We start from the raw sequence: 24959 nt of genomic DNA, 5'->3' as shown, positions 1-24959 counted from the left end.
TCCCGACGAGAGAGGCACCGTCTCTTTCCGGCCGGTTCCCTCATTTTTGCCCCGTGGTAGCCTGTTTCTTCCATGAAATAATGCTATGCCGGCAATGCTGGGTTGCTGGGATTTGGCTGGCTGAAAAACAGCTGGGGATGGTGTCGTTTCATGATGAGACGTCAGTTCCGATATTACACGATTTTGTGGCATGCTGGTGAGCCACCAAAGCATGGATGCGAGAAAACATGATATACATATGCGCATATGTGGATATGTTGCGTAAACCACTCGGCACGTAACGCGTGAGCCGGTGTATCTAAAGTCCATTGCCTATATGGGAATATTGCAGCTTTACCCAGTGCGCCGAGCCAATATATACGCCTCCTTTCCAATGTGCCCCAACGCCACCCAGATTTCCTATTGGGTACATGAAAAATACACGCCATGGGAATCATCCAAGTACCAAGCTCCAGCGAGGCCTTACCTCCATTCAATAGTACAGTAAAACCCCGAAGAAAAAGATGATCATCACCTGTAATGGGCCCGATCGTCAGGGGGAAGACTATACCTGACCCCAGACCCAATCTGGCCCTTCTCCGCAAAGTCATCCAAGGACGCCACGCCAGCGCTCGGCCGCATCCTCGGAATGGAGGGCCACGGCACCAACGACGAGGACCCCGTGCTCTGCATGGTAAAGCTACGGCCCGACGTGGGATATGGCGGCCCACCACCACCACCCGTCCTCCTTGCGTTCTCGCCCCTCCTCCCCCCCTGCCGGTGCCGCCATCGGAACCAGCACCAGCCGCTCCTGCGTGGGCGCCGCGACGCGGCCGTGCATACGCAGCGTCTTGGCGTGCGCGTTGCTCAACCCCAGGAGGCCCGCGGTGATGAGCAGCAGCGCCATGAAGATGAGGCCGCCGGCCTGGGACATGTTGCCGCTGAAGGCGGCGACGACGTAGACGACGAGCTTGGCGGCGGCCTCGAGGTAGCCGTCGACGTGCGTCTTGGCCGCGAGCCACGTCGTCGTCGTGATGGCTTGCAGGTCGTCGGCTAGGCCGCGCAGGCACACGGTGCGGCCTGCGCCGAGGTCGACGAGGTACGAGGTCAGGACGTCGCCGAGGTTTTCCGGAGGGTGGTGGTGGTGGGGCCCGGGCGATGATGCGTCCTCGTTCTTGTCCTCTTCGTCGGAGGTGGCGGTAGAAGAAGATGCGGCTGCGTCGCTTCTGCGTCGGGGTGCTGGTGTCGGTGGCGGTGGTTTCTTGGTGTTGCCGTCCTTGGGTAGGGCTGGAGGCAGCTTTGCGCGCTGCTTGATGACCCAGATGTTCAGGACGCGAGATAGCATGAGCGCCAGGAGAAGGCCAACTCCCCACCCTATGATTTGTTGCACCACTTATCAGCTTGCCTCCCATGTATGATTCTCGCTCGATGCATGTGCGGGGGGTGGAAGCCCACTTACACTCCTGCAGCAGGATCATGAACACAAAAGCCGCAATCGTCAGTATCGGCGATGCCAAGTATAGCAAATGGCTAACCCACCCCAAGTCCGCCGGCTGGTCTTTCCAGATATTCGCACGCTGGCCCACGCTCCGCCTGCCTCGCCCGCCCGACCAGTACCGCCTCTCGGGCAGCGTGCCGACGTCGACCATGACGGGGTAGCCGTCGCGCTGCGCGGCCACCGCCATGCGTTGCAGGTACCGCACCGTGGCCGGGTTCGTGATGTTGTAGGTCGACGTCTTGCCCTCGCGGAGCTGCTCGATGGCCGAGTACGAGGGCGACGGGCCCCCGCCGGTGCTGTTGTCCATCCCGGAGCTGCCGCTGTTGGCCAGCGCGTCCGCGGCCTGCTGGTAGTGCAGGCCCGGCGCCAGCAGGAGGGCGTCGAGCCAGGACGAGCCGCCCGCGATGGCGGTGCGCTGCGCGATGGTGCTGAGGTCGGCGAGCGCGATCACGCCGCCGGCGGAGACGCTGAAACGGGGGATGGGCGTGTTGGTCCAGTTTGGAAAAGACGCCGCCGCCCGTTTCAGGAGTTCCTAGTGACGCTTGTTAGATATGGTTGTCCCAATCAAGTCTCATGGTAATCTAGAGATATCACATATGTTTGGTATGCATAGGAAGAAAGCGGGCTATAGAGAGACTAGGTAGGGGAGATTTGCTCACCTCGGCCATGCTGTCGTCAGTCGAGACCACAAACGAGGACTCACGATAACCAGATCACGAAGGCCGTTCCCAACAGCTTGATACCAGGTCTATAATACAACCATACATGCAGGTAGACTTATCGGACAATATGAGAGCGTATTCAAATACATACTTAGCTGCCTATCTTGCCTACCATTACGGCGACATGTGAGAACGTTGAACTCCTACTTATGCTTATCGTTTTCATGGCGCTTGTAGCAGCCGAAACCGGCCTATTTTGGCAGTCAGTCGGCAAGTAGTCCCCCCCTCCATCTATGAGATCAAGCAATTGCAGGGTAGGATCGGCAGGGTGTTGGTGGTTTGCCTTTGGTGTGTGTGTTGCCGGGTGCTGCCATGCCCAATAGAAGGAGACCTGCTGACCACGAGGCTATTCCCGTCGCCGAGGGAATTGTCCAGTCATACTCCCTTCTTTGCGCAACATATTGTATCCCTGAGCTCAGGCATCGACATGTTTCATTCGTTACTTGATCATTTATGAGGGGCCGTATGATAGAAACAAAATTCTAAACTTGTCGCCTAATTTCCAGTGTCGAGATCACGGCCGCTATGACGCGGGGCTGGGTTGTTTTGTCCTGGCAGATGATCATTGTGCGACCCACTTCAGATGGTCGAGTGGGCAATTGGCGGCTGTATTGGAAATTGCTAGCTCCTGGGTGTGTTACGCTTGTTCGGACGGATATATCACAATGCATACAAATATATAAGGCAGACCACCTGTTGGAATTCTTTCTGGCTTGCACAATATCTGATATTTCCACACATAACATCCATGGGTCCAACAGCGTCTCGGAAAGCCCTGCGTCACATCAGACACGGGCAAGCACCAAGCGAGCAAGCAAATCAGCGCAGCACCATGTATATAGCTGCAACAACATTTGCGCATTAGCAGGTGAGACCACACCGCCAACTGCCAGGAAAGCCGTGCGGTACCATGTCGTTTGTTAGCAACGAGTAAAGAACCTGCTGTGGCAATGTCTATTCGGTGCAATGGACCGGCCCTTGGAACGGTTCTGGGCTTTATTCTGAGATTTTTTGAAGAGCTGAGAAAGCAGGTTCGACGAGCTCTGTTGAACAGTCTACAAATACCTACTCAGACCCCAAATTCGTCACCATGTGGTGTTGAGGTTCTACTCTCGTTCTACTCTCGTTCTGGTGCACAGCAACGACCAAGCCCTGTTTCACTGCCACGGCTAGTCTTGACAGATGCACGATGCTAGATGGGTTTCCCCACGTCCCCGTCTAAGACATTCCGTGTAGTCTTGCTCTTGGTCGCCTGCTCCGGTGAACGACACGGTCTCACAGGCGTAGAAAGGTGAGAAATGTCTAGGATGCAGGGCGATGATTGGGTTGAGAGGGGACAGGCACTAGAGGGACAGGCACTAAGACGCCTGGAAATTCGTTGGACAGTCAAGGTCAACTCAACTAAGAATCCGGGGCTGATGGGCCTGATGGAACACTAACAAGGTTCCATACAGCCTTAATACAGGAGCAACTGGAGCTTGAGTCTAACATGTCACAGTCATAACACCCACGATAAGAGCTCCGATAAGCCCAGTCCACTTTCCGCTTCCAGGGTCTGGGTCTGCGTCTGCGTCCTGCGTCTTGGTCTTGGTCTTGGTCTTGGTCTGGGGGCGCCTGGGGCCCAGCTTCTTCTTCGCAGGTTGCATTGCATCGCTGTACAGGCCGTCCTTCCATTCATTTGTTCCTCCCAATATCAAACACCACCTGCAGAATCCGGCCATGGGACCCAGCATGTAATCGATACAATGGCATCACCGCAACCAGAGCCCACTTACACCGTCTTCATCCGCCTGCCTTTTCCGCGAGGCGACTTCGTGGACCCTCCTCCGGTAAGTTCCATCCGTCCGCCATCCCCCCTTCGCCCACGCGCAACCCGCATGGCATCAGGCTGATGCGACGGAACGCTAGGTGAACTGGGATTCATCCAAAGACGAAGCTCTTTGGAACATCATATCCGAGGTCGCAAAGACCGAGATTGACTGTAAGTCGCACTGCTATTACTCCCTCACCAGTACTCGGCTAACATGAAATTGCAGGGAATGACATGTAGGACCCCCAAAAGCCCCCTTGGCTAAATTGAAGCTCCCCATTGACCCCCTCGAAGCGCCGTACGATTCCAGGTCACCGTCGATTTCCTCCTCCAACAAGTAGCTTTCTTGACCGAGCGCCATGCTTCCCAAGTGCGAGCACAAATGCGCAAGGCCGCGGCAGTAGCTCGAAGCTCTGCCGCGTCGTCCCCGGTCCCAGGCGCCGATCCTCCCGCGACATCCGATGCCGCACAGCCGCAGCAGCAACAGCAGATGGGCTCTGCCCTCGGTCGACCACGAGCCCCATCAGCATTGTCCATCCGTCGAGACTCGCCTCTTCCCCGCAACGATGCCAGCGTTCCCGGAACGCCGATGCGGGCCACGCCCCGTCCGCAATCGACTAGGACATCGTCCTCTAATACAGCTGTCTATACCACGCGGAACCTCGGCGGTAGCGGCAAGGGAGCCGCACGCCAGCCGGGCGCCGAAACATCAGCACGAAAAAGGCTCTCGTCACTTCCAATGACTACATCCGTCGACGACGAACCGGATCCGGACCCTCCATCTCCTGGGCCAGCGGAGACAAGCTCGGCAGAGTCATCATCATCCGAGTCGAGCCCTGCCCAGTCCCGCATCATCCGCCGACCTCCGCGCTTTCAAAGCAATGATGGCCCGTCATTCGCCGATGACGAAGAGGAAGACGAGCCCGCGTTCATGCCCTACAGAAAGCAGACCGATGCATCCAGCAGCGGTAACAATGATCTCACTGCGACGCTCAAGGGCAACCCCGCCACCGCCGACCTGTCAAATCGACGGCTGCCGAAAAGCCACCATCACCGGATACATCATTCTCAGACCTCGGACTCATCTGCAAGCTCCGCCACTGCGGCTGTTAAGGGCTCATCGGCAGACAAGAGCAGGCCTAGTGGGCCGTTGTCCCCGCGTCGAACCATGGAGCTAGCCGGCCGAAGCCCTAGTGGCAAGGGCAAAGGCTATTCGAGGGATAGCGACGAGACCCCAAGCATGGGAAGCAGCTTCAGTGACCTTGATGGTGAGTGTTCTTTCTTTCTGTGCCTGCGTTCTTGACGTGATAAGACTTACATTACCTCCAGATGCATCGGTGACACAGTCTGCATTGGAGGAAGCTCTTGCCAGCAAAATGCAAGATGGTGGCACCATCGGTAGCCGGATGAGTACCTTCAGTAATGTCTTCAGGAGTCGGTATCTTCCCAAGACTAATAACTGATGCAAGCGACATTATTTCCGCCTTTTCGTTTTGGACTTCTTTCTCATTGCCATCTACGGCAGGGCTTTTCGGAGTGGGTTAGGTATAAGGATTGGCAGCATCTCTTGGCGTTTATGGCGACTTTGGCTTTTGTCGGCTTTTTCCAGGGGAACTATATCAGTAGGCAGTCTTGATATCCCCCATACTGCGCGTGAACACTCTCCTTGCATGCGTCACAACCACGCCCCCTGTCCTCCAAGGCTCCGTTGTCTCTTGACAGTTGCAACCATCAGTTGTGAATTGCGTCGACATCGCAGCGACAAGTACCTGTGATTTTATACATACGAAGCCTAGATATATGGTTTAGTCAGTTTTCCCGTCTATAATGCAGAGACAAAGCATACAATATAAAGAAGTGAATAGGTCATTGGAGGTCATGTGTCACACAATTGGCATACTGATAGGGGAGGAGAAGGTGTCTCTGTATTTCCTCTAGTTATAGCTCATAACCCTATGTCATATCTCTAGGTCCGAGACAGCTAGGCGTATCGGGCCTCTTTACTCTTAAGTAATGAGTATAACGCATCTTAGTCAGAGTAATAGACTAGATCAGTGAGTCACTTTGTCCCCTCATCCCCCTTTTCCCAAGATATCGGACGACAGTATCGCTGGTAGAATCTTATCGAAGCGGTCAGATTCGTTCCTAAGCCGCTAAAATCCGTTCAGCGTCCGTCCGCCGTCCGTTGTCCGTGGAACGGGACGCGCTCAAATCCGTTCGCACCACCATCGTCGCCCGTTATAAGAAGGCCTATATCCGTTTCCTCGGCAGCACGCGTCGAAAGAACGACATGCCCGTCCCGTCGTTCCGAGCCGCCCGACGAAAACAGAAGCCCCCTCCTTCGACAGCCTATTTGGGCTTGGGCACGGGAGCCTTCTGGCCGTGGGCACAGTGGTAGTGGGCGAAGCGGCAGTCGCCCTCGTTCTTGTTGCAGCCGGTGCCCGTGGTGCCGGGCGAGCGGGCCCAGTAGGGGCAGATGAGCGGCTGCTCGAGCAGTCCGGGGCCCCGGTTGTGCGAGAAGGGGCAGCCGCGCAGGCCGCAGCGGTCGTAGGTCGACCACCAGGGGCAGACGAGGTAGCTCGCCTGGCGGCCGTTCAGCTCGACCTGCGGGCCCTGGACGATCTCGCCGGCGAGGGAGGGCTGGCTTTGGCTGTGCGGGAATGGGGTTGGGGAGCTGGTTCTGGCGGTGGTGGTGTTGTTGTAGCGACTGTTGTTGTTGGTGGTGCCAACAGCAGCAAGAGCAGCAGCAACAGCAGCGGGATTAGTAGCACCAGGAGCAGTAGCACCACGAGCGAAAGCGCCAGTGGGAGCGGGAGTACCGAAGGGGCTGGAACCGAAGATGTTGTTGACGTTGGAGGGAGAGACGCGAGATCGCCAGTCTGAGGAGCTGCTTCCGGGACTGAATACGTTGCTGCTGCCCTGGTTGTTGTTGTTGGGATTGGCGCTGCTGCCGCTGTAGACGCCGCTGGAGCTCTGGCGATTGTTGCGATCGCGTCTCATGAAGCCAATGGGGGTCACGTTGGCGCGTCGGACAGGGGTGCTTCCTTGGGTGTTGTTGGTATCGGACGAAGGGGGGCCGGTCGGGTTACGGCTGGGCGTCCAGGGCGCGGCCGCGGCGGGCGGGGGAGACGAGTTGGCGTCACGGTGTGGGGGAAACGGCCGTTCCAAGACATGGTGATGGATTTTCGTTGCTCGCCGACTGGTAAGGCTATTGGTGCTGCTTCTATATTGGGGGTCGGCGACGCTGTGAAGCGAAAGTAAGAATGATTTGTCAGCCAGGAAGCCCTGCTTGTGATGGATGGCCTCGGCAGCGATGACACAACAAAGAAAGCTGGATGTGTTATCGGAAGTAGCGATAAGCCAGTGAAAAGACGATACCAAAGATAGAACCGACGACACGCTGGTGGTTTAAGGAAGCAGCGACGATTCAGGGATCTCAAAGATGAAATCGCCGATGTGCTGAAGGTTGAAAGGGGAAATCGACGATTCAGGGACCTCTCTACTCGAGTGAATCGCCGACCACGGAAGTTGCGATAAGCCAGTGAAAAGATGACCCTAAAGATGGGATCGACGATACACCGAAAATTGAAAGGGGGAATCGACGATTCAAGGACCTCTCTAACCCCCTAGAGTGAATCGCCGACCACAGAGAGAGACGCGATACCAGAAATCGAAGGCGGTTAATACAGCCTTGTGGTTGCTGATAATGGTACCGAAGCTTGTGTACGACGGTGATGTGAGAGTAGTAGGGTGAAAGTGTAAGGGAAAGGTTGTGGTGGGAAGGGTTGTTCGTCCTCTGACCGGGAAATCTGGCAGGTTTTATGTAGGCCTCGTCGACGGTGAATACAAGGGGAGAGTCGGCGACATTGAATACAATTAGAAAATTCCTGCGGTTTGGCCAGTGAGTAAGTGTGTATCAAGTGGTTCAAAGTGACTCTCCAGGTGGTTGTTACCGCAGTTTGTAACAATCGGCTCCCAGGCGTGAATACAAGCAGGGCGATGGAGAAAGCTGGGCTACAATGGGCTCACCTACCTAATCTATCTACGCCTGTATCCTAACCTAAGAGTACCTCGCTACTATACCTTGAGGCTACTAGAATTATGCAACACCAGCTCGTCGACTCTATGCCACTGTCTAGCGAACGATATACAGCCAGTCTTTCGTGATATCTAAGGCGGCCGCTTGATGACTGCGCGGTTGTGTTTGTTAGCACCCAGATGGCCGATGATGGATTTCGTGAAGTAGAAAACCCCCCATCAATATGAACGCAGGAGTGAGTGGCAGTGTGCAAGGGAGAAACCATATGGCCCCAGGTGAGGCAATATTATACAGAAGAGGCAGGCCTTACTTTGGATACTGTCACCAGCCCTGAGTGCTCTTTGATACTGATGCTTGTTTCATGAAAAATAGGGGGAAGAGTACTTGTATGATCTTGTCAGCCGCCAATGTGCAGTGAATAGAAGAAGCGATGCAACAACAGGAAGGCTCGTCGAGATATTTATAACATCAGGCGGCCGTGCCCTCCTTGAATGTAGGAGAGTGGATGGGGATGGAGAATTTCGCGGTGATATGGATAAAAGTAGACCTCCATCACTGGATATCTTCTGGCTTCATGGCTGGCATCCATTCTTGCAAGGCATGACGGGCACAGCCTCCACATGGTATAGTATCAACTGTCAGACTGGCTATAAGATCTTGTACCACCATTCAAGGGGATGAATGGAGCTGACAGCGTAGCGGAGTAACTACATGTAATAGGCAAGGCATGATTAGTAAATGGCAATTGGGACTCCAGCATGTAGTGACCAAGGAATGTCAAGTATCGAGGCCCAGTTTCGTGTTCAGCATGAGACTGGTTCGTTACATGGTGAATCTCTCATCAATTTGGTGTCCCAAGCCCTAAATGCAGGAGAATATGGGGGGAATACCCAGTGTACATGAGAGAACCCTTGAATCAGGCGCTTCCGAATTATTACTCTTTTTCCATCGTTCCTACCAACAAACACCAGAAATGCGAGTGCAGCTGGCGGGCAAGGTTGGCGATATCACTTCTCCTGAGAGCCAGATCATCTATAGACTTCCGTTCCTGTGTGGAAACCGTGCCTCCTCCTTGGCCGGCAACTCCTTCTGGGCCGGTGAGGAAGCTTGGCTAGTTGTACAATACGTCGTAACTCGTGAATTAGATGTGGCGGAGCCGTGAAATAGCCACTGGAGACCAAGCGATCAGACACGATTCGCTATCTCGTGCTCCTCAACTAAAGATCATCGTGGTTAGCAATGGTATACGAGAAGGACACGGCGAGTTTGGTATGGAAGAATAATAAACAAACAAGGGGAAACACTTACCACCATTGTATCGTCCGTTGTGGCTACCCCATGCCGACCAAGCGGGCGTTCGCGGCGCATCCTCTGTTGTGGTGGCACGTCGCTCGAAGCTGAGGCCGCTGGTGTTGTGAATCATGTCGGAATCCTCGCTGTTACGGCGCCGCTCATCTTTGGGCGGAGGAACAGGTCCGGGCCGGCTAGCAATGCTGGCGGCTCCCCTCCTTCTCTTTCGTGCATTGGGTGGCCGTGGTAGATATTGCCAGCAAAACGGTGGCGATGCTGCTCGCTGCCGACGGGGGATCCGGCCGTGCCTGCCTCGACATCCTCCTTCTGCTGCTCCTCCTCCTGGGCCTTGTTCCTGCGGCCGCGACAGAAGAAGAGGAGCAGGACCGAGAGCCCGACGACCGCGATGACACCAATAATGAGACCAATCTCGAGGGGCTTGGAGGGGTTGGGGTTGTAGTTGCTTAGATTATCAGCGGGAGGAGAGCCACCGTCGAAAGGAGAGCCGACTGGGGTTGAACTACCAGAACCGTCCTTCTTCTCCATTGTCGTCATCTGGCTATAGCTTCTGCAAGGCACAAGATGGAGATGTAAATGCCACCAAAATCTTCAGAGTCTTGTGGTGCAGACTCGTCCCTTAAAGAACTCGAAGAAACCTTGACACCTTGTCTGGGGTGACCGTTATGTGTAGGTTGTGAGAGAGAGGTACAAGGCAACCTCGATATTGATAATGACGAGTGGCCAGCCGAGAGAGGTCTCCAGGAACCTAATTGATGATTCTGCATAAGAATAATGCAGCAGTAACAAAACGAACGCGTCGTCGAAAACAATTGGTGGTGGATATGAAGCCGAGATGGTATGGCAGTTGATGGTGCTTCAAAAGAGATGGAGAAGCAGCAGAACCAACAGCATCAAGTTCCAGACCTTGGTTGAGTTATTAGTACCACTACCAAAAGGAACATGCAATCGGTCTCTGGGGGAAGACACTTACAATCGTCCCTATGGATGAAATGACGTAGGTAGAAGAATTGAACTAGGTATCAATCCAGATGGATGGCTATCAATGGGACTTCATGTTCTTTTGCTGGCAAAAGTTGGTATCACGCGGCACCCTCCAAAAATGGCTGGGAGCGTCGATTGTTTGCACAGAAGGGAGAGGAAGGAGTAATAAGATGTTTCAATGTCGCAGCGTAGCCGAGACCTTTCGTCCAGAGAGCCCACGCCAGAAGTGTGCGTGAATGAATATAAGCGTGTCGTCCTACGTCCAATCTTAGGTGTTCCCCAATCCAATCCTCTCCTCCTTGTATTCACTCATATCAACCACTCCAGATAATGCCCACCTCCGCAGAGCCAGGTAAGGTAGTTGACGATATCACACACACACTCTCTCTCGCTCTCTCCCCCACGGGTCCGCCCTCAGCCCGCGAGGGTATGATGCGAATAGGAGAAGAGAAGAAGCCCGTGTTTCGACTAGAAACCCGTTGGTGCAACCTGCTGTCGTTGAACGAACGCAGCATCTCGCCATCCCGATCGGCGACCCCCCTTGTGCATCGAGGCAACATCCACATCTGGCAGCAGACATATATAAGTATGTACATACCTGGGGAACCCTTGTTCCAGCCTGGTATAAATTTGGCATGGCCCCTCCGCCCCTTTGATCTCAACTTCGGGCATTTGTTTGCTCTATCTAGCCCACTCGGCGACAGCGGCAGAAAACACGCGGGCGCGGCTCTCTGCATGGCCAGCCACTGTATCTTCCCGAATCCTGCCTCCTTTCGTTTGAGCCTTTCAGTGCCAATTAAAGGCCTGATAGGCGAGAAGGGGGTCCTTTACGGCTAACCGTCATTTCGCCCGGTCTTGAGATCTCTCCCAATCTGCTCTTGCGGGTCCGTAATATCAGCCTGCTCCGTAACACAGGCATAATTGGTATAATAATAAGAGCATGACACTCGCACCCAGACACCCTTTGTGTATCTCTTTGTCCAACAGTCGATCTTGTTGTCGATTTCCCGAGTCAAACTTCTCCTTTTGTCGCATGTCCTACATGGCCTGATTCTCTCACGCCATTTCCACCCACTCTGCAATTTGCGATGGCGATCATCATTGTCTCGGCCTCGGCAAGAGGAGGTAGATCAGATACTTATCCAAAGGGTGGTTCGAATGGCTTTTGGCTATTCCATGGTCAATACATGTTCTTTGCCATTTGGAATGGGGTGAAACGCTTCGAGGGTTATCTAAACATTTTGAGCAAAGATCAGTATCTGGTGGTAGGAGGTCTCCATATCCAATGACGGCAGGGGTATGAACATTTTGTCAACACCTGACCATGCCAGCAATATGTTTGTTAGCCAAGCTCTGCCATAACAGCGGGAAACATGACACTAAACAGCAAAAGGACGAGTCGTGAATTCTCTATTATCTAATGCCGACGAACCCAGCTCTTCTATTTTGCCAAAAGCCAACGCCAGTGAATGCAGTAATATGTATGTTATATTTTCATTATAGCTCTTTCTCTAGATGTATCCCTTGAGGACGGCGGCCTCGGCGTTCAGTATCGAGGAGCCAGCAGCTCCGATGACGGTGTTGTGGCTCAGCGCGACGAACTTGATGTCGAAGATGCCACTCTCGTCCTCGCGCACCCGTCCGACGCTGACGGTGTACCCGCGGCCCAGCTCGCGGTCCAGGCGCGGCTGCGGGCGGTTGGGCTCGTCGTCGCCAAAGACCTTGATACTCTGCTCGGGGGCCGAGGGGCAGCCGAGCTTCTGGGCCTCGCTGACGTACTCGCTCAGGGCCTTCTTGACCTCCTCGGCGCTGGGGGCCGGCTGGTTCTTGAACTTGAGCGAGACGCAGGCGGTGTGGCCGTCGAGGACGGGCACGCGGTTGCAGGCGGCGCTGACGCGGAGCTGGTCCTGCTCGACGAACGACGTCTTGGCCTCGTTGATGTCGCCCAGGATCTTGCGCGCCTCCGTCTCCAGCTTGTCCTCCTCGCCCGAGATGTAGGGCACCACATTGTCCAGGATGTCCATGGACGACACGCCCGGGTAGCCGGCGCCCGAGACGGCCTGCATGGTGACGACGGAGACCTGGTCGACGGGGCCGAAGCGGGCCTGCAGCGCGGCGAAGGGAATGACGAGCCCGATGACGGCGCAGTTGGAGTTGCACACCAGGAAGCCCTTCTGGAGCTTATGGTGTTCGCGCTGGTGAGGGATGAGGTCCAGATGCGGCAGGTTGACGGTCGGGACGACGAGGGGCACGAGAGGGTCGCGGCGGTAGTTCTTGGCGTTGGAGAAGACGGCAAGGTTGGCCTTGAGGAACTCCATCTCTGCATCACGATGCGCATTAGTCCATGTGTCTGCTTCCACTTCTCTCTTGCAGATTCATTGAACGCAAAGGCTGATAGCGCGACACCAGGTGCATAATAAGCATACCTATACTCTCAGCCTGCTCGGCGTTGAGGCCACTGAAGACGACGTCGCAGTCAGCGAACTCGCTGGCCTTGCATTCGCGCACGACCAGCTCGCCCACGGAGCCCATGGGCGAGGCCTGCTTCCACTGCACGGCATCCTTGTACTTCTTGCCGGCGGACCGCGGCGAGGCGCCCACGGCGTGCAGGACGAAGTGCGGGTGCTGCGACAGAAGCAGGATGAAGCGCTGGCCGACGGATCCTGTGCAGCCCAGCACACCACACTTCTTCTTGGGGAATTCTGTCGGAGCCATCGTGTCGTTTCTGTCTATTGTTCGCGTGATCGGTCAGTTGCTACGGATGTGACCAGAATTGTCAATCCCGGTTTGTCTTTCGAAGGTGGTAAAGGTAATCGATGTATGCGGTCAAGGAAAAGCTCTATAATACAACTTTTCAAATGTATGGTTGCTATCTGATTCATTCATTTGCCCCTCCAAAAACTTATAGCTTACTTAGCTGCCCCGCGATCGGACACGAGGGGTCAACGACCCAACTTCAGTCGTATGTTTCTGTTTCTCAATTGGCTGATTTTCAGACTAGTTCCTTCTTCGCACACCATAGTTCCATATAGGAGCTCGCCGCCGCTGTAGACCATACCAACCGGCCGTACAAGTGTAGAAAGGGGCTGTACGTACCCAACTCTGCGCGGTCGTGATATTGGCATTCTACGCGACAAGAAACCGGACCGGCCTCGGTGATGCTTTCTCTGCAACGTCGGGGGAGGCCTACACACTCATTGAAGTTCCCTATAACCCCCATTTAGGTTATGTTCGGTGAGCCTGTAGGGCTAATGCTCAAAGGTTGGAGCCCTCGGCGAGGGCGCAGGTACACGGGACGATGCCCATGCTTTAACTGCAGAAGATGAGCCTGATGATCGCATACACGCATGCTACTGTTCATGATATCGTCGTGATGAAACGGATCAGGAATCCATTACACCCTAGACATATTTATAGGAAATTCCTCGGGTACCACGACACCCAATTGGTAACCGGCTTTTCGATACAGCTTTGGTCGAAACTGATTGACTGGAAATATTCAAATGTGTGCCCAGCATTAGGCTGTGTTATTTGACCAAGGGGGTAACTAGCTACTGAGTATATCTTTCCTATAAAATCTCAAAACAACTCCGTCCCAATGCATTATTTCATAAATTCATGATAGCCACCACCCAACACCATGCAACTCAACTGACCACAGAGTCTATGTACCTGGCCCGTTTCTTCTGTAAAAAGCGTTTCGATCCCCTCTCGCTCTGTGAACGAGCGCTGACTCTCGGTACCCCCTCGTCTTGAGCAGAAAAGGCAGGGCCGTACTGCGAAGCACCGCCCCCTCTGGCTGCTCGCTTCGAGCTTCGTAATAGCGAGCCTCTTGTCATCGGTGGTGGACCCGCCTCAAAAATCCCGTATGCTGGACGGGAAGTCTGTTCCACCGATGCGTTGGGGCTGTAGTCGGCAACCCCCTTCCCCTTCTCGTCATAGCCTGCGTCTCTGCTCTTCCGCGACAGCTTGGCCGCCGCTCCTCCTCCGCCGCCGCCGCCGCGGCCGGCAAAGGCGGAGCGTACATCCTGCCAGTTCTCGTGAGCCGACTTGGTCTCGTCGTTCATCATCCAGAGACAGGCCGCGACCAGCGCGCCTAGGATGGCGGCAGTGCAGAATGCAGCACCCACCCGGTCTCCCGTCGTAATCGGCGAGGTCGCAAAGGTTCCACGGGGGTCTGTCCGTCCGATGTCCGACCCGCCCGCGCCCGCGTTGCCCTCACTGGTGCCTCCGGTACTGTTCGTGACCGGGGGCTGGGCCTTCTCGATCATGTTGGCGAGAACAACCTCCATGGCCGACATCTGCTGGCCCACGCCCATCGTGCCGTCCCACACGCCGTCCGAGTTGTTCACCCAGCGAATCCCGCACATGCGGCCGTTGTCGCCGCCCGTGCACTGCTTCGCCGCCGCGACTGCCGAGTTCTGGAGCAAGGGCTTGATGCGCTCAAACGTCCAGGGCGCCCATTTGGTGGTGGCCGCCATCCACCGGCTGAGGTAGGCCTTGAAAGACTGCTGGTCCACGTTGCAGAGGTTGACAGGCTCGCAGGCGACTTCGAACATGATCTTGGGCGAGGTCCCTGTCATACTGTGGAAAAATACGTCGGTACCGTTTAGAAGACCGTCTATCCTTTCGTGCCACAATGCGCTTTCGTCGTTCTGCTTGAGGTTGTTTGTATACGCGTACATAGCAGCTGCGCCAAGTAGGAATGCCCCCTATGTCTCTTGAGTCAGCTCATATATTCCCCAATTCTGGTTCCTTGTCGAGAGAGTGCCAAGGCGCGAAAGAAAGTAGCTTCCTGAAGGGGCAATTGCCCTGGGGTATGGGACTACGTACAGGGTTGTAAGAAAACTGGTACGGCACAATGCCGGTACAGTTGTCTGTGGTATGCGCACCATCATACACGTAATAGTGCTCATCGATGAACTTCACACCCACCATCCAGTCCCAGGTCTTGACAGCCCAGTCGGCATAGGTGGCATTGCCGGTATACAAGGCGAGGCGAGCGGCTATGTTGAAAAAGCAGGCCTGGGATATACTGTTCTTGTAGTCGAAGCCGTTGTTCCACGTGAAGATCTGCCATCGCAAACCGCCGTTGCAGTGTTGGGGGTCCCATCTGGCCGCTTGGGTGTTGAATACCGCCTGTGCCAACGCCAGCCAGCCCGGCTGGCCGGCAGGAGGGTTTGGGAAGTTGTATTCGGCTGCCGACATGACCGCCATACCCCAAAACCCTTGGTCATCATTGCCCTCCGTCAACGTCTGATTTGGCGGCATGTAGTCGTTATTCGGACCCACCTGGAACAGTAGGCCTTCTGAAGTCACTTTGTTGTAACTCGTGTCGCCAGTGTAGTACCAGTAGTCGATCATAGCTCCCATAAGAGCACCGGCCTCCCACCCTTTACCACTAACTATCAGCAAGCCACAGTCTCACCAGAGCGCGGGGATTCTTACAGTAGTATGGCTGTGGAAGAAGCCCAGGAGTCCCACCCGGCTTATCGCCAGTGTAAAGGGACATCAGGTCCCGAGCCATGCTTTTGGAGACACCTTTGATGGAATCTAGCAGCAGAAAACGACAGTCAGTAATATTCAACCACATTTTCCTTTGCGGAATCCAGACCTTACCCTCTGAATTGATGTCAAGTTGGTATCCGTAAGACAATCGACCAGCAACCAGCAGTATGGCTGCCAGGCCATGGCCGGCGTGCCGATAGAGCCGCATGACACTGGCTCCTTGGCGATGCGCTTGGCAATCGTGAAGATCGTCTTACACCTTCTAGGACCCAGTGACGATCGCTTGTTGGTATTAATTACAGAGAACAGAGAAATAGTCTCATGCCCTAAGCCCATGCATCGGGATATTGATATGGTCGAGTAGTACTTGGTCAAACTGGCAATATATCCGTCTCCTGGTAAATACGGGTAGCTGGTTCAATGGAAGATAGATGTAGGGGCGTCGCGAGATGTAGAGATCCTATCAGAGACCTTTGGCGATTGCAGGGGGTATCGCATCGGCGCATAGAGAGAGACAACTTGCGTCCACTTTTCCCATCAAGCGATGTGCCCGCGCATGTAATACAAGCAGTATTGATTCATGAATATTCGGTGGTACCAGTTGCTTGGAGAAACAGGAACGCGTGGAAACATATACAAGGTGCAAGCCGAAATGTAGCTGACAGGCACAAGGGGAAGGAGGAAAAGAAGAAACCCGGCTTGGCCCGGGGATGTCGACGCCCCTCCAAGAAGAAGAATGAAGGGGGAGTATGGTCAGACATATCATAGGTGTGTACGTGTATGTATGAACGCACGTCAACCCATATCAGACATGTCCGCCGTTGTCTGCTTGTACGTACAAGCAACAAGCAACATAAGCACCAAGCACCAAGCACACACATGCACCTTTGACTAGTTACTTGCATTTCCCCGCGCTAGAGTGACGCACTTCTGACCACTCCCCACGTCTTTGCGAGTCGTGTTGACCCTGTGGTGAAGTACTTGCCTGATCATGTAGGTTACCACAGAGCCATCTCGCAGATCCCAAGGTTCCATTGTCCTCCGGCTGACCCGGAGTGAGGTTGCTGCAGCGCTTTCATGTCATGAACAGACTGCTAGCCCGCTATGAACAAACGCCACCATAATATGTAGCAACGAACCACCACTTGAGGTTGCGGCCCGCCGGGCGCTTCTGCTTGTACAAATTTGCCTTCGGGTTTACCTTTTCCATTTGCGTCGTGGTCAGGGCAGGCTCTGCGTACCTTCAAGACCCAAATCTTACCGGAAACTCAAAGTGCTTGCGTCCAATAAATATATGCAGGCACATTTCTCAAAGACATGGTGACACCCGAGGGGGTCAGCCTTCTTCGTTCGACGACAAGTATCTCTTTCCTGAATTATTCATCGGGCATCCCGCACGACTGGGTTCATCAAAGCGGGGTGAGAATGGAGAGAGCCGAGCCCACATTAGCTCGACTAGGGTCTGGAGAGTACTGAGGAGGAATGACGCTAGGGCTCGAATTGGAACCTCTTCTTCACCTCATCATCGAAGGACCTGACTTAATAAAGGTACGAAAAAGTATGCGACCGCACCAATGCCACCAGTGCTATTGACGGAAATCTAGTGCTCAGCTGAGGCTGCTAGTTCGTAAACTTTTCTTTTCTTCTTCTTCTTCTGCACTTGCTTTAGGTAATGCAGGCTGCGTTCGCCGTCGTCAGCCTGCGTGCTCACGGGCACAAGACAAATAAGAAATGAACTGTGGCTTACGTATCTTGCGGCAGGCGCTGAAGATGATGAACCTGTGAACGTACGACCTCAGATGAGCAGCAATTAACCTACAGGCTGACTTTGTCGCCGGAAGTGTTCCCTGAATAAGGAAAAATGACTACCACAACTCATTGGGCATCAAAGGCGTGGAATCCTGCTCAGTAGCTGCCCGCTGCCTTGGCGCTGGCTTTAGCTTGAGGGAACTAGGTTTTGCAACACAGAAAGCTACAGGTCAGGTACTGAGTGAGGTGTTTGAAACGAAACAACACAGCACAGAGCAGACGGAAAGACCAGCCATAACATGTTACATTGATCCTTTGTCTTTACCTCGGACCCTCCCGTACCATGATCGACCGAGTGATATCTTGCTGGATTTCCCACGATATCCAGGTTTATTTATGGGCCAATAACCAAGCCCAACATTAGCGCAATGCTGAGGATACCTGGAGTTGCGTAAAACCCCACGAACTTGGTCGATCATTTATAGAGTAGATGTAAATTCTTAATGTCATGGGATAAGAGCCGTCTCATTGGTAGCTGCTTACAAAGGTAAGGCAAGCTGAACATGCCAGTCCTCTTTCTCAACCTCTCCACATCTTACTTACCAAGGCACTTGTCGCCATTCGAGACTCCAGTGTCTATCTACCACGCATGTTTTTCCGATGTCATTCTATTACAGCTTCCTTTCGACTCTTTAGGTGACAAGACATGGAAGCTATATTGCATCATCATTAACTACGATAGACATGAGAAAATTCGAAACAGCGTATATATTCTTGGGTCGTGGGTACTACTCCGAACCAGATGGTTAGAACGTTTTAATCCTCGAGTATGGCGTCGCAACTGTCACTATACGGCCGCTCAGCTCGTGCCACCCTTCTAGACCCTGAAAGCTTCTATCAAACGTGAGCAAGAACTTCGTTCTAGGAAAAGTAGTGCCTCTGAGTGGGTGGCTAAAGAGCACCTATCCAGTTCGAGTGCCCCCATCTGGAGACCATCGCTAACGTCGATGGAGACGATAGGTAATTCATTCGCAAGTCTCGATGGATTCATACTTGGTCCGTCTCTATTGGAATATCTGTAGTTCCGAATTATCAAGTCTATCTAATAGTCTCTGTCCGAGTCTACCTAAGAACGTTGAGAAAGCTGCAGCAACCAGCTTGACACGGATCTTTAAGTGGTTTATGCCGGCAAGTCACGTGCCGTTTGCCATCCTCTGTCCGTGATATCCTTGGATTCGAATAAGGCATAGTAATTGTCATATATACTCGAAACGTAGCCTATAAGAGGAGAGGAAGAAGGTGGGACAAGGTTACATAATATTGAGTTGCTGGGTCGTTTCTCGTGACGATGGATGATGAAACGGAACTGCAACGATCAGAGATTCGACTTGTGTGGCTTATGCAGCACCATGCGAACCATTCCCCAGACACCAGAAGATCGACAGGGACTCCCGAGAAGATGCTAATGCAAGCCATGGCCGAACACCACATGGGAAATACGTTTCAATGAACATGGAAGACTTGTCCGACTGCAGATAAGCCTACATCGCATTAGGTAACATTGGAGGCTTGGTTGAACTCTCTCAGGTGCTTGTTGTTTATTCTCGACGCATGAGGTGACCATTTGTTTTAGTGGAGAGGACGGAGCTGCGCTGGCTGCTGGCTGGGCAATTGGAATCAACAGCTGGAGTGTGCAAGTAGTAGTACAACATAACAATAAATAATAATGGACAGTAAAAGCCCCGATGATGTGACCAGGATTCGTGGATCAACGCACAACCATTCCAGTCGCCCCAAAGCATGCGATGCTCACGTGTATATGGATGGCAAAAAGTCCGGTTGTGGGATTGACAAATTCTTTTTGTTCAGTTGAAGCTGGAGAATGGCGCAGGTTACGAAATACCTACATAACTTGCCTAGGTAGGGGTGTAGTTGAGAGAGGCACTGCCGCATTCGCATTCCAGCGGCAGGCGAGTAAGCGCCTAGCCACGTTGGGCTGGGGGATTGCGTGGACGGTTGGCGAAGGAAGCCGAAGCCGCCACCAGCCTGAGTTAATTGAGAACGATGGCCTCGTATTGGGCGTAGTAACGACAATACTGAGTGAAATCGGTGGGGGGAATGATGCTTGCTGCGTTAGTTGGGCCAGAAGGGACTCGATCATACTGGACAAAGCTATATGTGGTTTACTAAATAATCATCAGTCACAACAGGGGAGGAAGACAGAAAGAGAGAGAAAAATAAAATAAGAAGAGACCCCTTCGGTTGCCTGGTGATCCATTCCATACGTGCGCAGCGTTAAGACCATCAAACCATTGGAAGGGGACACCCCCCTACCTCCGACCGTCCCTGTTTGAGGTCATTGTCGAGAAAAAGCTCGGACTCCATTTTCTTTACGACTGCGGCTGGCTAGAGCGTGCCATTCAACCATTCAACCCAGGCACCAGCCAAACAAACCCAGCCCCGGAGTTAGAAGTGAGAGAGAGCCCGCCCAGCAGCCAGAAAGCCCAGAAAGCCCAGAAAGCCCCCCCCCAGCCAAAGCCCAGCCGGACCCAGTCAAGGTCAAGGTCAAAGTCACCCAGCCCATCAATCTTGCATACCACTCTGCCACTCTCATTCTGGCTCACTCACACCTTGCCTAGCCTCCCAACTCCCAAGCCTCCCTGACCCTCCCAGACCAGACCCTCCCAGGACAGAACAACCTCTCTCTCGCCCATTGTAGCTCGGACGTCTCCCAACCCTCTCTCTTCCTTTTACACATACCTCGCAGCCCCGAATTCTCCCTCCATCACTACCACAACCGATCGCACAAGCATCACTATTTCGAACCGACCTTTGTCAACACAAATTCGAGCACTCTACGATTGATTTGTTCCGTCTTCGACCCTCTTTCACCCAAAATGGCCTCCCACAACCAAGAAGCCCCCTACGATCCCTACATCCCCAGCGGCCAGGCCGGCGCTGCTCCTCAGCAAGGCGGCAATGCCAGGACACAGGCGCTGCAAGCGGTAAGTCGCTTTCATATTCGCCTTTTTGAATTCCCAGATGGATTTGTCCCTGGATCGCGAGATATCGATGCCGCCTTTGTCTCCGGCGGTCTCTTTTTGTTCGCCGCCCAGCCTTCACATGACAACCCGTCATTGATCCCTATTACTACGGGAGACTGCATCGGCAGCATCAAACGCCTGCGATATCACCTTCGCACAAACGAAATATCTCACAGCAATGTGCATGGTATTCCGCGGCTATATTGAATGCATTAGTCGGTCGCGCGATGCGGTAACTAGCTGGATGCCGGCACCAGATCGGCTGGTCCATCCACGCGATGGGCGCGACCTGCGGAGCAGTCAGCACCAGGACGCGATCCTTGCAAAAAGCAAATCGTGTTTCGTTGATCTGCATGGTCTCGCGACATTCCAGAGGACATCCGGGGCTTTTCACGCACATACATGTTGGAACAAAACAACTGACTGGCTTCTTATGGATAGCAAATCGATGACACTGTCGGTGTGATGCGAGAGAACATCAACAAGGTCTCTCAGCGCGGTGAGCGACTCGACAACTTGCAAGACAAGACAGACAACCTCGCCACATCGGCCCAAGGTTTCCGCCGCGGCGCCAACAGAGTGCGCAAGCAGATGTGGTGGAAGGACATGAAGATGAGGATGTGCCTCATTATCGGCATCATCATCCTAATCCTCGTCATTGTGGTTCCTGCTGGTAAGTGCCTCCCAACCTGCACCCAAGGTCTCGAACAGTTTGAATGAACAAGTTTCTAACCGCCCATCCATTATTTAGTTGTTGCGACTCAGCACAAGAACTAAGCGAAGGACCACTTCTCTTTCTGTCTGAGTCCCAGGCAGTGTTGGCTACAGTCCAGGGGACTTAGATAACGAGGACGATTTTGACGCTACAAACAAAAACCCGATGACGGCTTGAATCTCGCGGGCTTCGAGCACACACCTTGGGCGGTTCGGTCACCGGATTTACGAATTCTACAGAACGATGGAGTTTATTTTTTGCCGCTGTGTTTTCACTGGTCTTGTTTTTCTGCTTTGGCACGCAATGCATGGTTGATACGAGGCTTCCAGCTCGATACCCCCCACCCACACACCCCGAGCAGATATACTAAGCAGAGGACGAATTAGGAATGGGCCCTGTATGTATGATGACGAGGCGAGGCGAGACGAGACGAGACGGGGCGTTTCCCCGACTAATTGACATACCTTATGATATCTGCGAAAGCAACCCATGACGATGATGTCAGGGCATTCATTATCGTGATGTGATAACGTGTATCTATACGTGATACAGTGCAATGTGCTGGAGTGTGACAATTTACAAACGCAGCGACTAAGGCTACTTGTATACTTAACTTTGTGTACCTGTATGGCAATGACCAATCGGCCGAAAGGGGTCGAGAATTCAGGAGTCCAAGACGTCAGATACATAGATTTTGATATCTGAATTAACATATACACTACGGTTGACCACCCTGGGGTTGTACTACGCGGGGCTCATGGTGAAGCCCCTCGGCTTGGTCATCCTCTTCACCACGTACTTCGCCGTCGGCAGGGCCGAACTCTACCCCGTCACTGCCGTCTTCGTCATTATCGTTGTCGTGGGTCGTCTACAACTGGAGTGCTTCGGCCAGCGGCGGTAGCGGTAGTAACGACGGCAGTAAGGGACAGCGTGAAAAAGGGGAAGGGGGCACTAAGCAGTTTGCTGCCAAATAGTTAGCTCAAACAAGTGGGATGACAGGGAACCGAAGAGCCGGCTGGCAACACCATAGCTCGCAGGGTGAGAAATCATCACGATGCTTGCTACTGTCACGAATAAGTAGCCATCGGGTTACGATACTTCTATATTACCAGAAAGCTGGTGGGTTGTCCACCTGAGCTGTTGACTCTACGAAACGCGAGGGTAAAAATTACATGTGTTGACGCAAGGTGTCAACGTCAATTTGGATGATGGGTTTTCAACCACGCTGACCACTCCTAGACGGCCTGGTGTTCACCCTCGTTGGGACAGATAGAGCCGAGGACATGGGCCTTGCAACCCATTTCGGTGTAAGAGCAAGACATGAACGCCTGCAAGCATCTCTCCCGCTGTTCCCGGTCTTCCCATTCAAGTAGCAATGCCACGTCATACAGTTCTGTGGAGTGGAGGCTCATTGGGCTCGTGTGGTGACGAACAGCGAATGGTCGACTAGCTGTCCCCGGACGACATCCAGCGGGGAGGCCATGAGGGAGGTTCTCAGAATTGGTCAACGAACTTTTTGGTCACGGTCAGTATCGACCGCACAAGACGGGAGTTTTACTTACTGGCGGAACCAGTCGAGAAGATACTGAAATAGCCGGCGGTTTCTCACAGCAGACTGGCGGAACCGGTCGACAGGTTCCTGAGATACCCGGCTATTCACATTTGGTTGCGGAGCCGGCATACGAAATCGGATGAGCTCAACCAGCTTTCCGTCGTAATCGAGAGCCTCGTTCGGTCGTATCTCCCACGATATGAGCTCGACCTTGATATTTTTGCCCACGAGGATCATGTCATATGCAGTCTGGGTCTTAGCCCTGTCAAAATCGCTCCAGACGATCATGATCATGTACTTGAGTGGGGAGGAATCATGTGTCGTCTGTCCCCATTGAACTTGGTTGATACCAGTGGCTCTTCCCATTATCTGGCGGAGCTTTTCCTGGGGCAAGTCATTCCCCGGTAGGCTACTATCCGGATACTCAACAACGAACGTATCGATCTTACAGCGGCGTTGTGAATCAGGCTTTCCAGGCCCGAGCAGACCAGGGTAAAGAGCAGTATCCACCGACCCAAGCAAAAAATCAGGGGAAATCCTCATTTGGCGAAAAAAATGATGGGCGTCGGCCTGTTTCATCGGGTGGAAATCTCTCGTGCTGGCACGGACGTAACCCGGCGGCATTTGTGACTTGCCGTATTGCGGCCACTTTGCATGGAAGAGCGATGCAGTGGGCGTTGTTGACAGTATAGCCATCGGTCCAACATCCCCGGGGGCTGGTTTACTGAACAGGCGTAGCACAACCTTATGGATATCCCAGTCAGGGTCTTCTAGCGGCTCATCCTCGCTGTTAGCCACGGTGCGGCTGAGTTGGACCCTGACAAAAAGCCGTGAAAAAGTTTGCCGAGATGCTCTTTCGACGATGAGCGGCCGTTGATGAGCACGGAATGTCGGATTTTCCTGGGAGTTCAGGCTGCTGTATTTATCGAGGATACCGATATGGGCCGTAAACGTTCCATCCAAGCACTCTACTTTATCAGCACCGACGTCATCGAACCCAAAGTCCCACAGGGCCTTCAGGGCCGCCTTGAAGCAAGGGACCATCATGTACGTTCCCAGAGCCCGGCTTCGAAATACTTCTCGAGCATTCGAGGAAGGCCAGACTGCAACGAACAATAATTAGCAAGATCCATTCGTCCTTGGGCCACCACCGTCGTCATCAGTAACCTAGCAAAGGTGGGTGGTTTGAACAGACAGATGAATACGAAATAATTGTTCTTGTCGCTCTCAGACGTGCCATAGAACAGCATGATGGGGCTTTGAGTGGCTGTGGACAATATTTTGTCTTTTATGTCATATAACTCGTTGGAGATGGATAACAATGTGGCCTTCCACAGTTCATCGAAGACACTGGGTGACGGGCTCTCCGTCAATCTAGGGTCCAGCTTCAAGCGGATGACACTTAATCCGGGTGTCGGAGCGACCATGCTGAAGGTTACTTCGTAGACATGTAATGTCCCAAAAATTTGTGTTATGTTGTGTTGAGAAGAGAACTGGCCAGTCCAGGTCGACTGCTCCGGATGCCAGATTTTGATGTGTTTGATGGCCTTGCAAGGACCGCCCAATATGCCATCTACCATATGTAAAGCGCGATTCTTTGTCCCCATGGATCACTCGGTTATCCCATGCATCATCCGGTCACCCCAGTACTTATCTCTCTTTCCCAGTAAATAGCTATTTCGTCACTACCTGACCGCTGGCTGCCTATGTCATCGATAGATTTGCCGGCGATTACCAATTGTAACCGGTAGCCACTAGATGTATTTACGATGGCTGTTCTTGTGCTTGCTTGCACTTGAAATTCAACTCTATGGCTTGCTCTACTGGTAAACTGGATACCGAAGTCCACAAGGAACGGACGACATAATGTTAGATAGTTGGTTGGGTAATGGTCTTGGCTTGGTGGATTCAGGAGTCAGGTCTCTCTCCCGCGTATAAAGACTCAATTCCGTACCTACCTAAGGTATAATCCGCTCCCAAGACACTCCTTGGTGCCAGTGGAGATGGGATACGGCAACAACGCAATGCCTTGAATATACCTACTGGGGAGT

General features: G+C 53.3%; 8 protein-coding genes across 8 annotated transcripts; 2 read left to right on the top strand and 6 right to left on the bottom strand.

The window, feature by feature from the left end:
- Positions 1 to 510: 510 nt before the first annotated feature.
- PG986_010990 (uncharacterized protein) lies at positions 511 to 2145 on the bottom strand (the record flags this gene model as incomplete). Its single annotated transcript, XM_066847212.1, has 4 exons — positions 511 to 666; positions 776 to 1353; positions 1439 to 2009; positions 2137 to 2145. The coding sequence occupies 4 exons, from the start codon at positions 2143 to 2145 to the stop codon at positions 511 to 513; spliced, it is 1314 nt and encodes a 437-aa protein (XP_066696703.1).
- Positions 2146 to 3944: 1799 nt separating this feature from the next.
- PG986_010989 (uncharacterized protein) lies at positions 3945 to 5472 on the top strand (the record flags this gene model as incomplete). The annotated part of the gene is made up of 5 exons (XM_066847211.1): positions 3945 to 4028; positions 4108 to 4180; positions 4236 to 4245; positions 4304 to 5277; positions 5339 to 5472. 5 exons carry the CDS (start codon positions 3945 to 3947, stop codon positions 5470 to 5472), a joined length of 1275 nt encoding a protein of 424 aa, XP_066696702.1.
- Positions 5473 to 6358: 886 nt separating this feature from the next.
- PG986_010988 (uncharacterized protein) lies at positions 6359 to 7009 on the bottom strand (the record flags this gene model as incomplete). The annotated part of the gene is made up of 1 exon (XM_066847210.1): positions 6359 to 7009. One exon carries the CDS (start codon positions 7007 to 7009, stop codon positions 6359 to 6361), a length of 651 nt encoding a protein of 216 aa, XP_066696701.1.
- A 2458-nt stretch (positions 7010 to 9467) lies between these two features.
- On the bottom strand, positions 9468 to 9884 carry PG986_010987 (uncharacterized protein; the record flags this gene model as incomplete). Its single annotated transcript, XM_066847209.1, has 1 exon — positions 9468 to 9884. The coding sequence occupies one exon, from the start codon at positions 9882 to 9884 to the stop codon at positions 9468 to 9470; it is 417 nt and encodes a 138-aa protein (XP_066696700.1).
- A 1967-nt stretch (positions 9885 to 11851) lies between these two features.
- Positions 11852 to 13055, bottom strand: PG986_010986 (aspartate-semialdehyde dehydrogenase; the record flags this gene model as incomplete). The annotated part of the gene is made up of 2 exons (XM_066847208.1): positions 11852 to 12660; positions 12767 to 13055. The coding sequence occupies 2 exons, from the start codon at positions 13053 to 13055 to the stop codon at positions 11852 to 11854; spliced, it is 1098 nt and encodes a 365-aa protein (XP_066696699.1).
- Positions 13056 to 13987: 932 nt separating this feature from the next.
- On the bottom strand, positions 13988 to 15933 carry PG986_010985 (DFG5 protein; the record flags this gene model as incomplete). Its single annotated transcript, XM_066847207.1, has 3 exons — positions 13988 to 15052; positions 15174 to 15745; positions 15789 to 15933. The coding sequence occupies 3 exons, from the start codon at positions 15931 to 15933 to the stop codon at positions 13988 to 13990; spliced, it is 1782 nt and encodes a 593-aa protein (XP_066696698.1).
- A 4561-nt stretch (positions 15934 to 20494) lies between these two features.
- PG986_010984 (vesicle-associated membrane protein 4) lies at positions 20495 to 21361 on the top strand (the record flags this gene model as incomplete). Its single annotated transcript, XM_066847206.1, has 2 exons — positions 20495 to 20602; positions 21083 to 21361. The coding sequence occupies 2 exons, from the start codon at positions 20495 to 20497 to the stop codon at positions 21359 to 21361; spliced, it is 387 nt and encodes a 128-aa protein (XP_066696697.1).
- A 1553-nt stretch (positions 21362 to 22914) lies between these two features.
- On the bottom strand, positions 22915 to 23952 carry PG986_010983 (uncharacterized protein; the record flags this gene model as incomplete). Its single annotated transcript, XM_066847205.1, has 1 exon — positions 22915 to 23952. One exon carries the CDS (start codon positions 23950 to 23952, stop codon positions 22915 to 22917), a length of 1038 nt encoding a protein of 345 aa, XP_066696696.1.
- Positions 23953 to 24959: the final 1007 nt, after the last annotated feature.

The sequence above is a fragment of the Apiospora aurea genome (genome assembly GCF_038362705.1).
Source record: "Apiospora aurea strain CBS 24483 chromosome Unknown utg000007l_segment0_segment0, whole genome shotgun sequence".
NCBI classification, from domain to species: domain Eukaryota; kingdom Fungi; phylum Ascomycota; class Sordariomycetes; order Amphisphaeriales; family Apiosporaceae; genus Apiospora; species Apiospora aurea.
The sequence above is the reverse complement of the archived record's forward strand: the minus strand, read 5'-3'. Positions and strand labels throughout refer to the sequence as shown.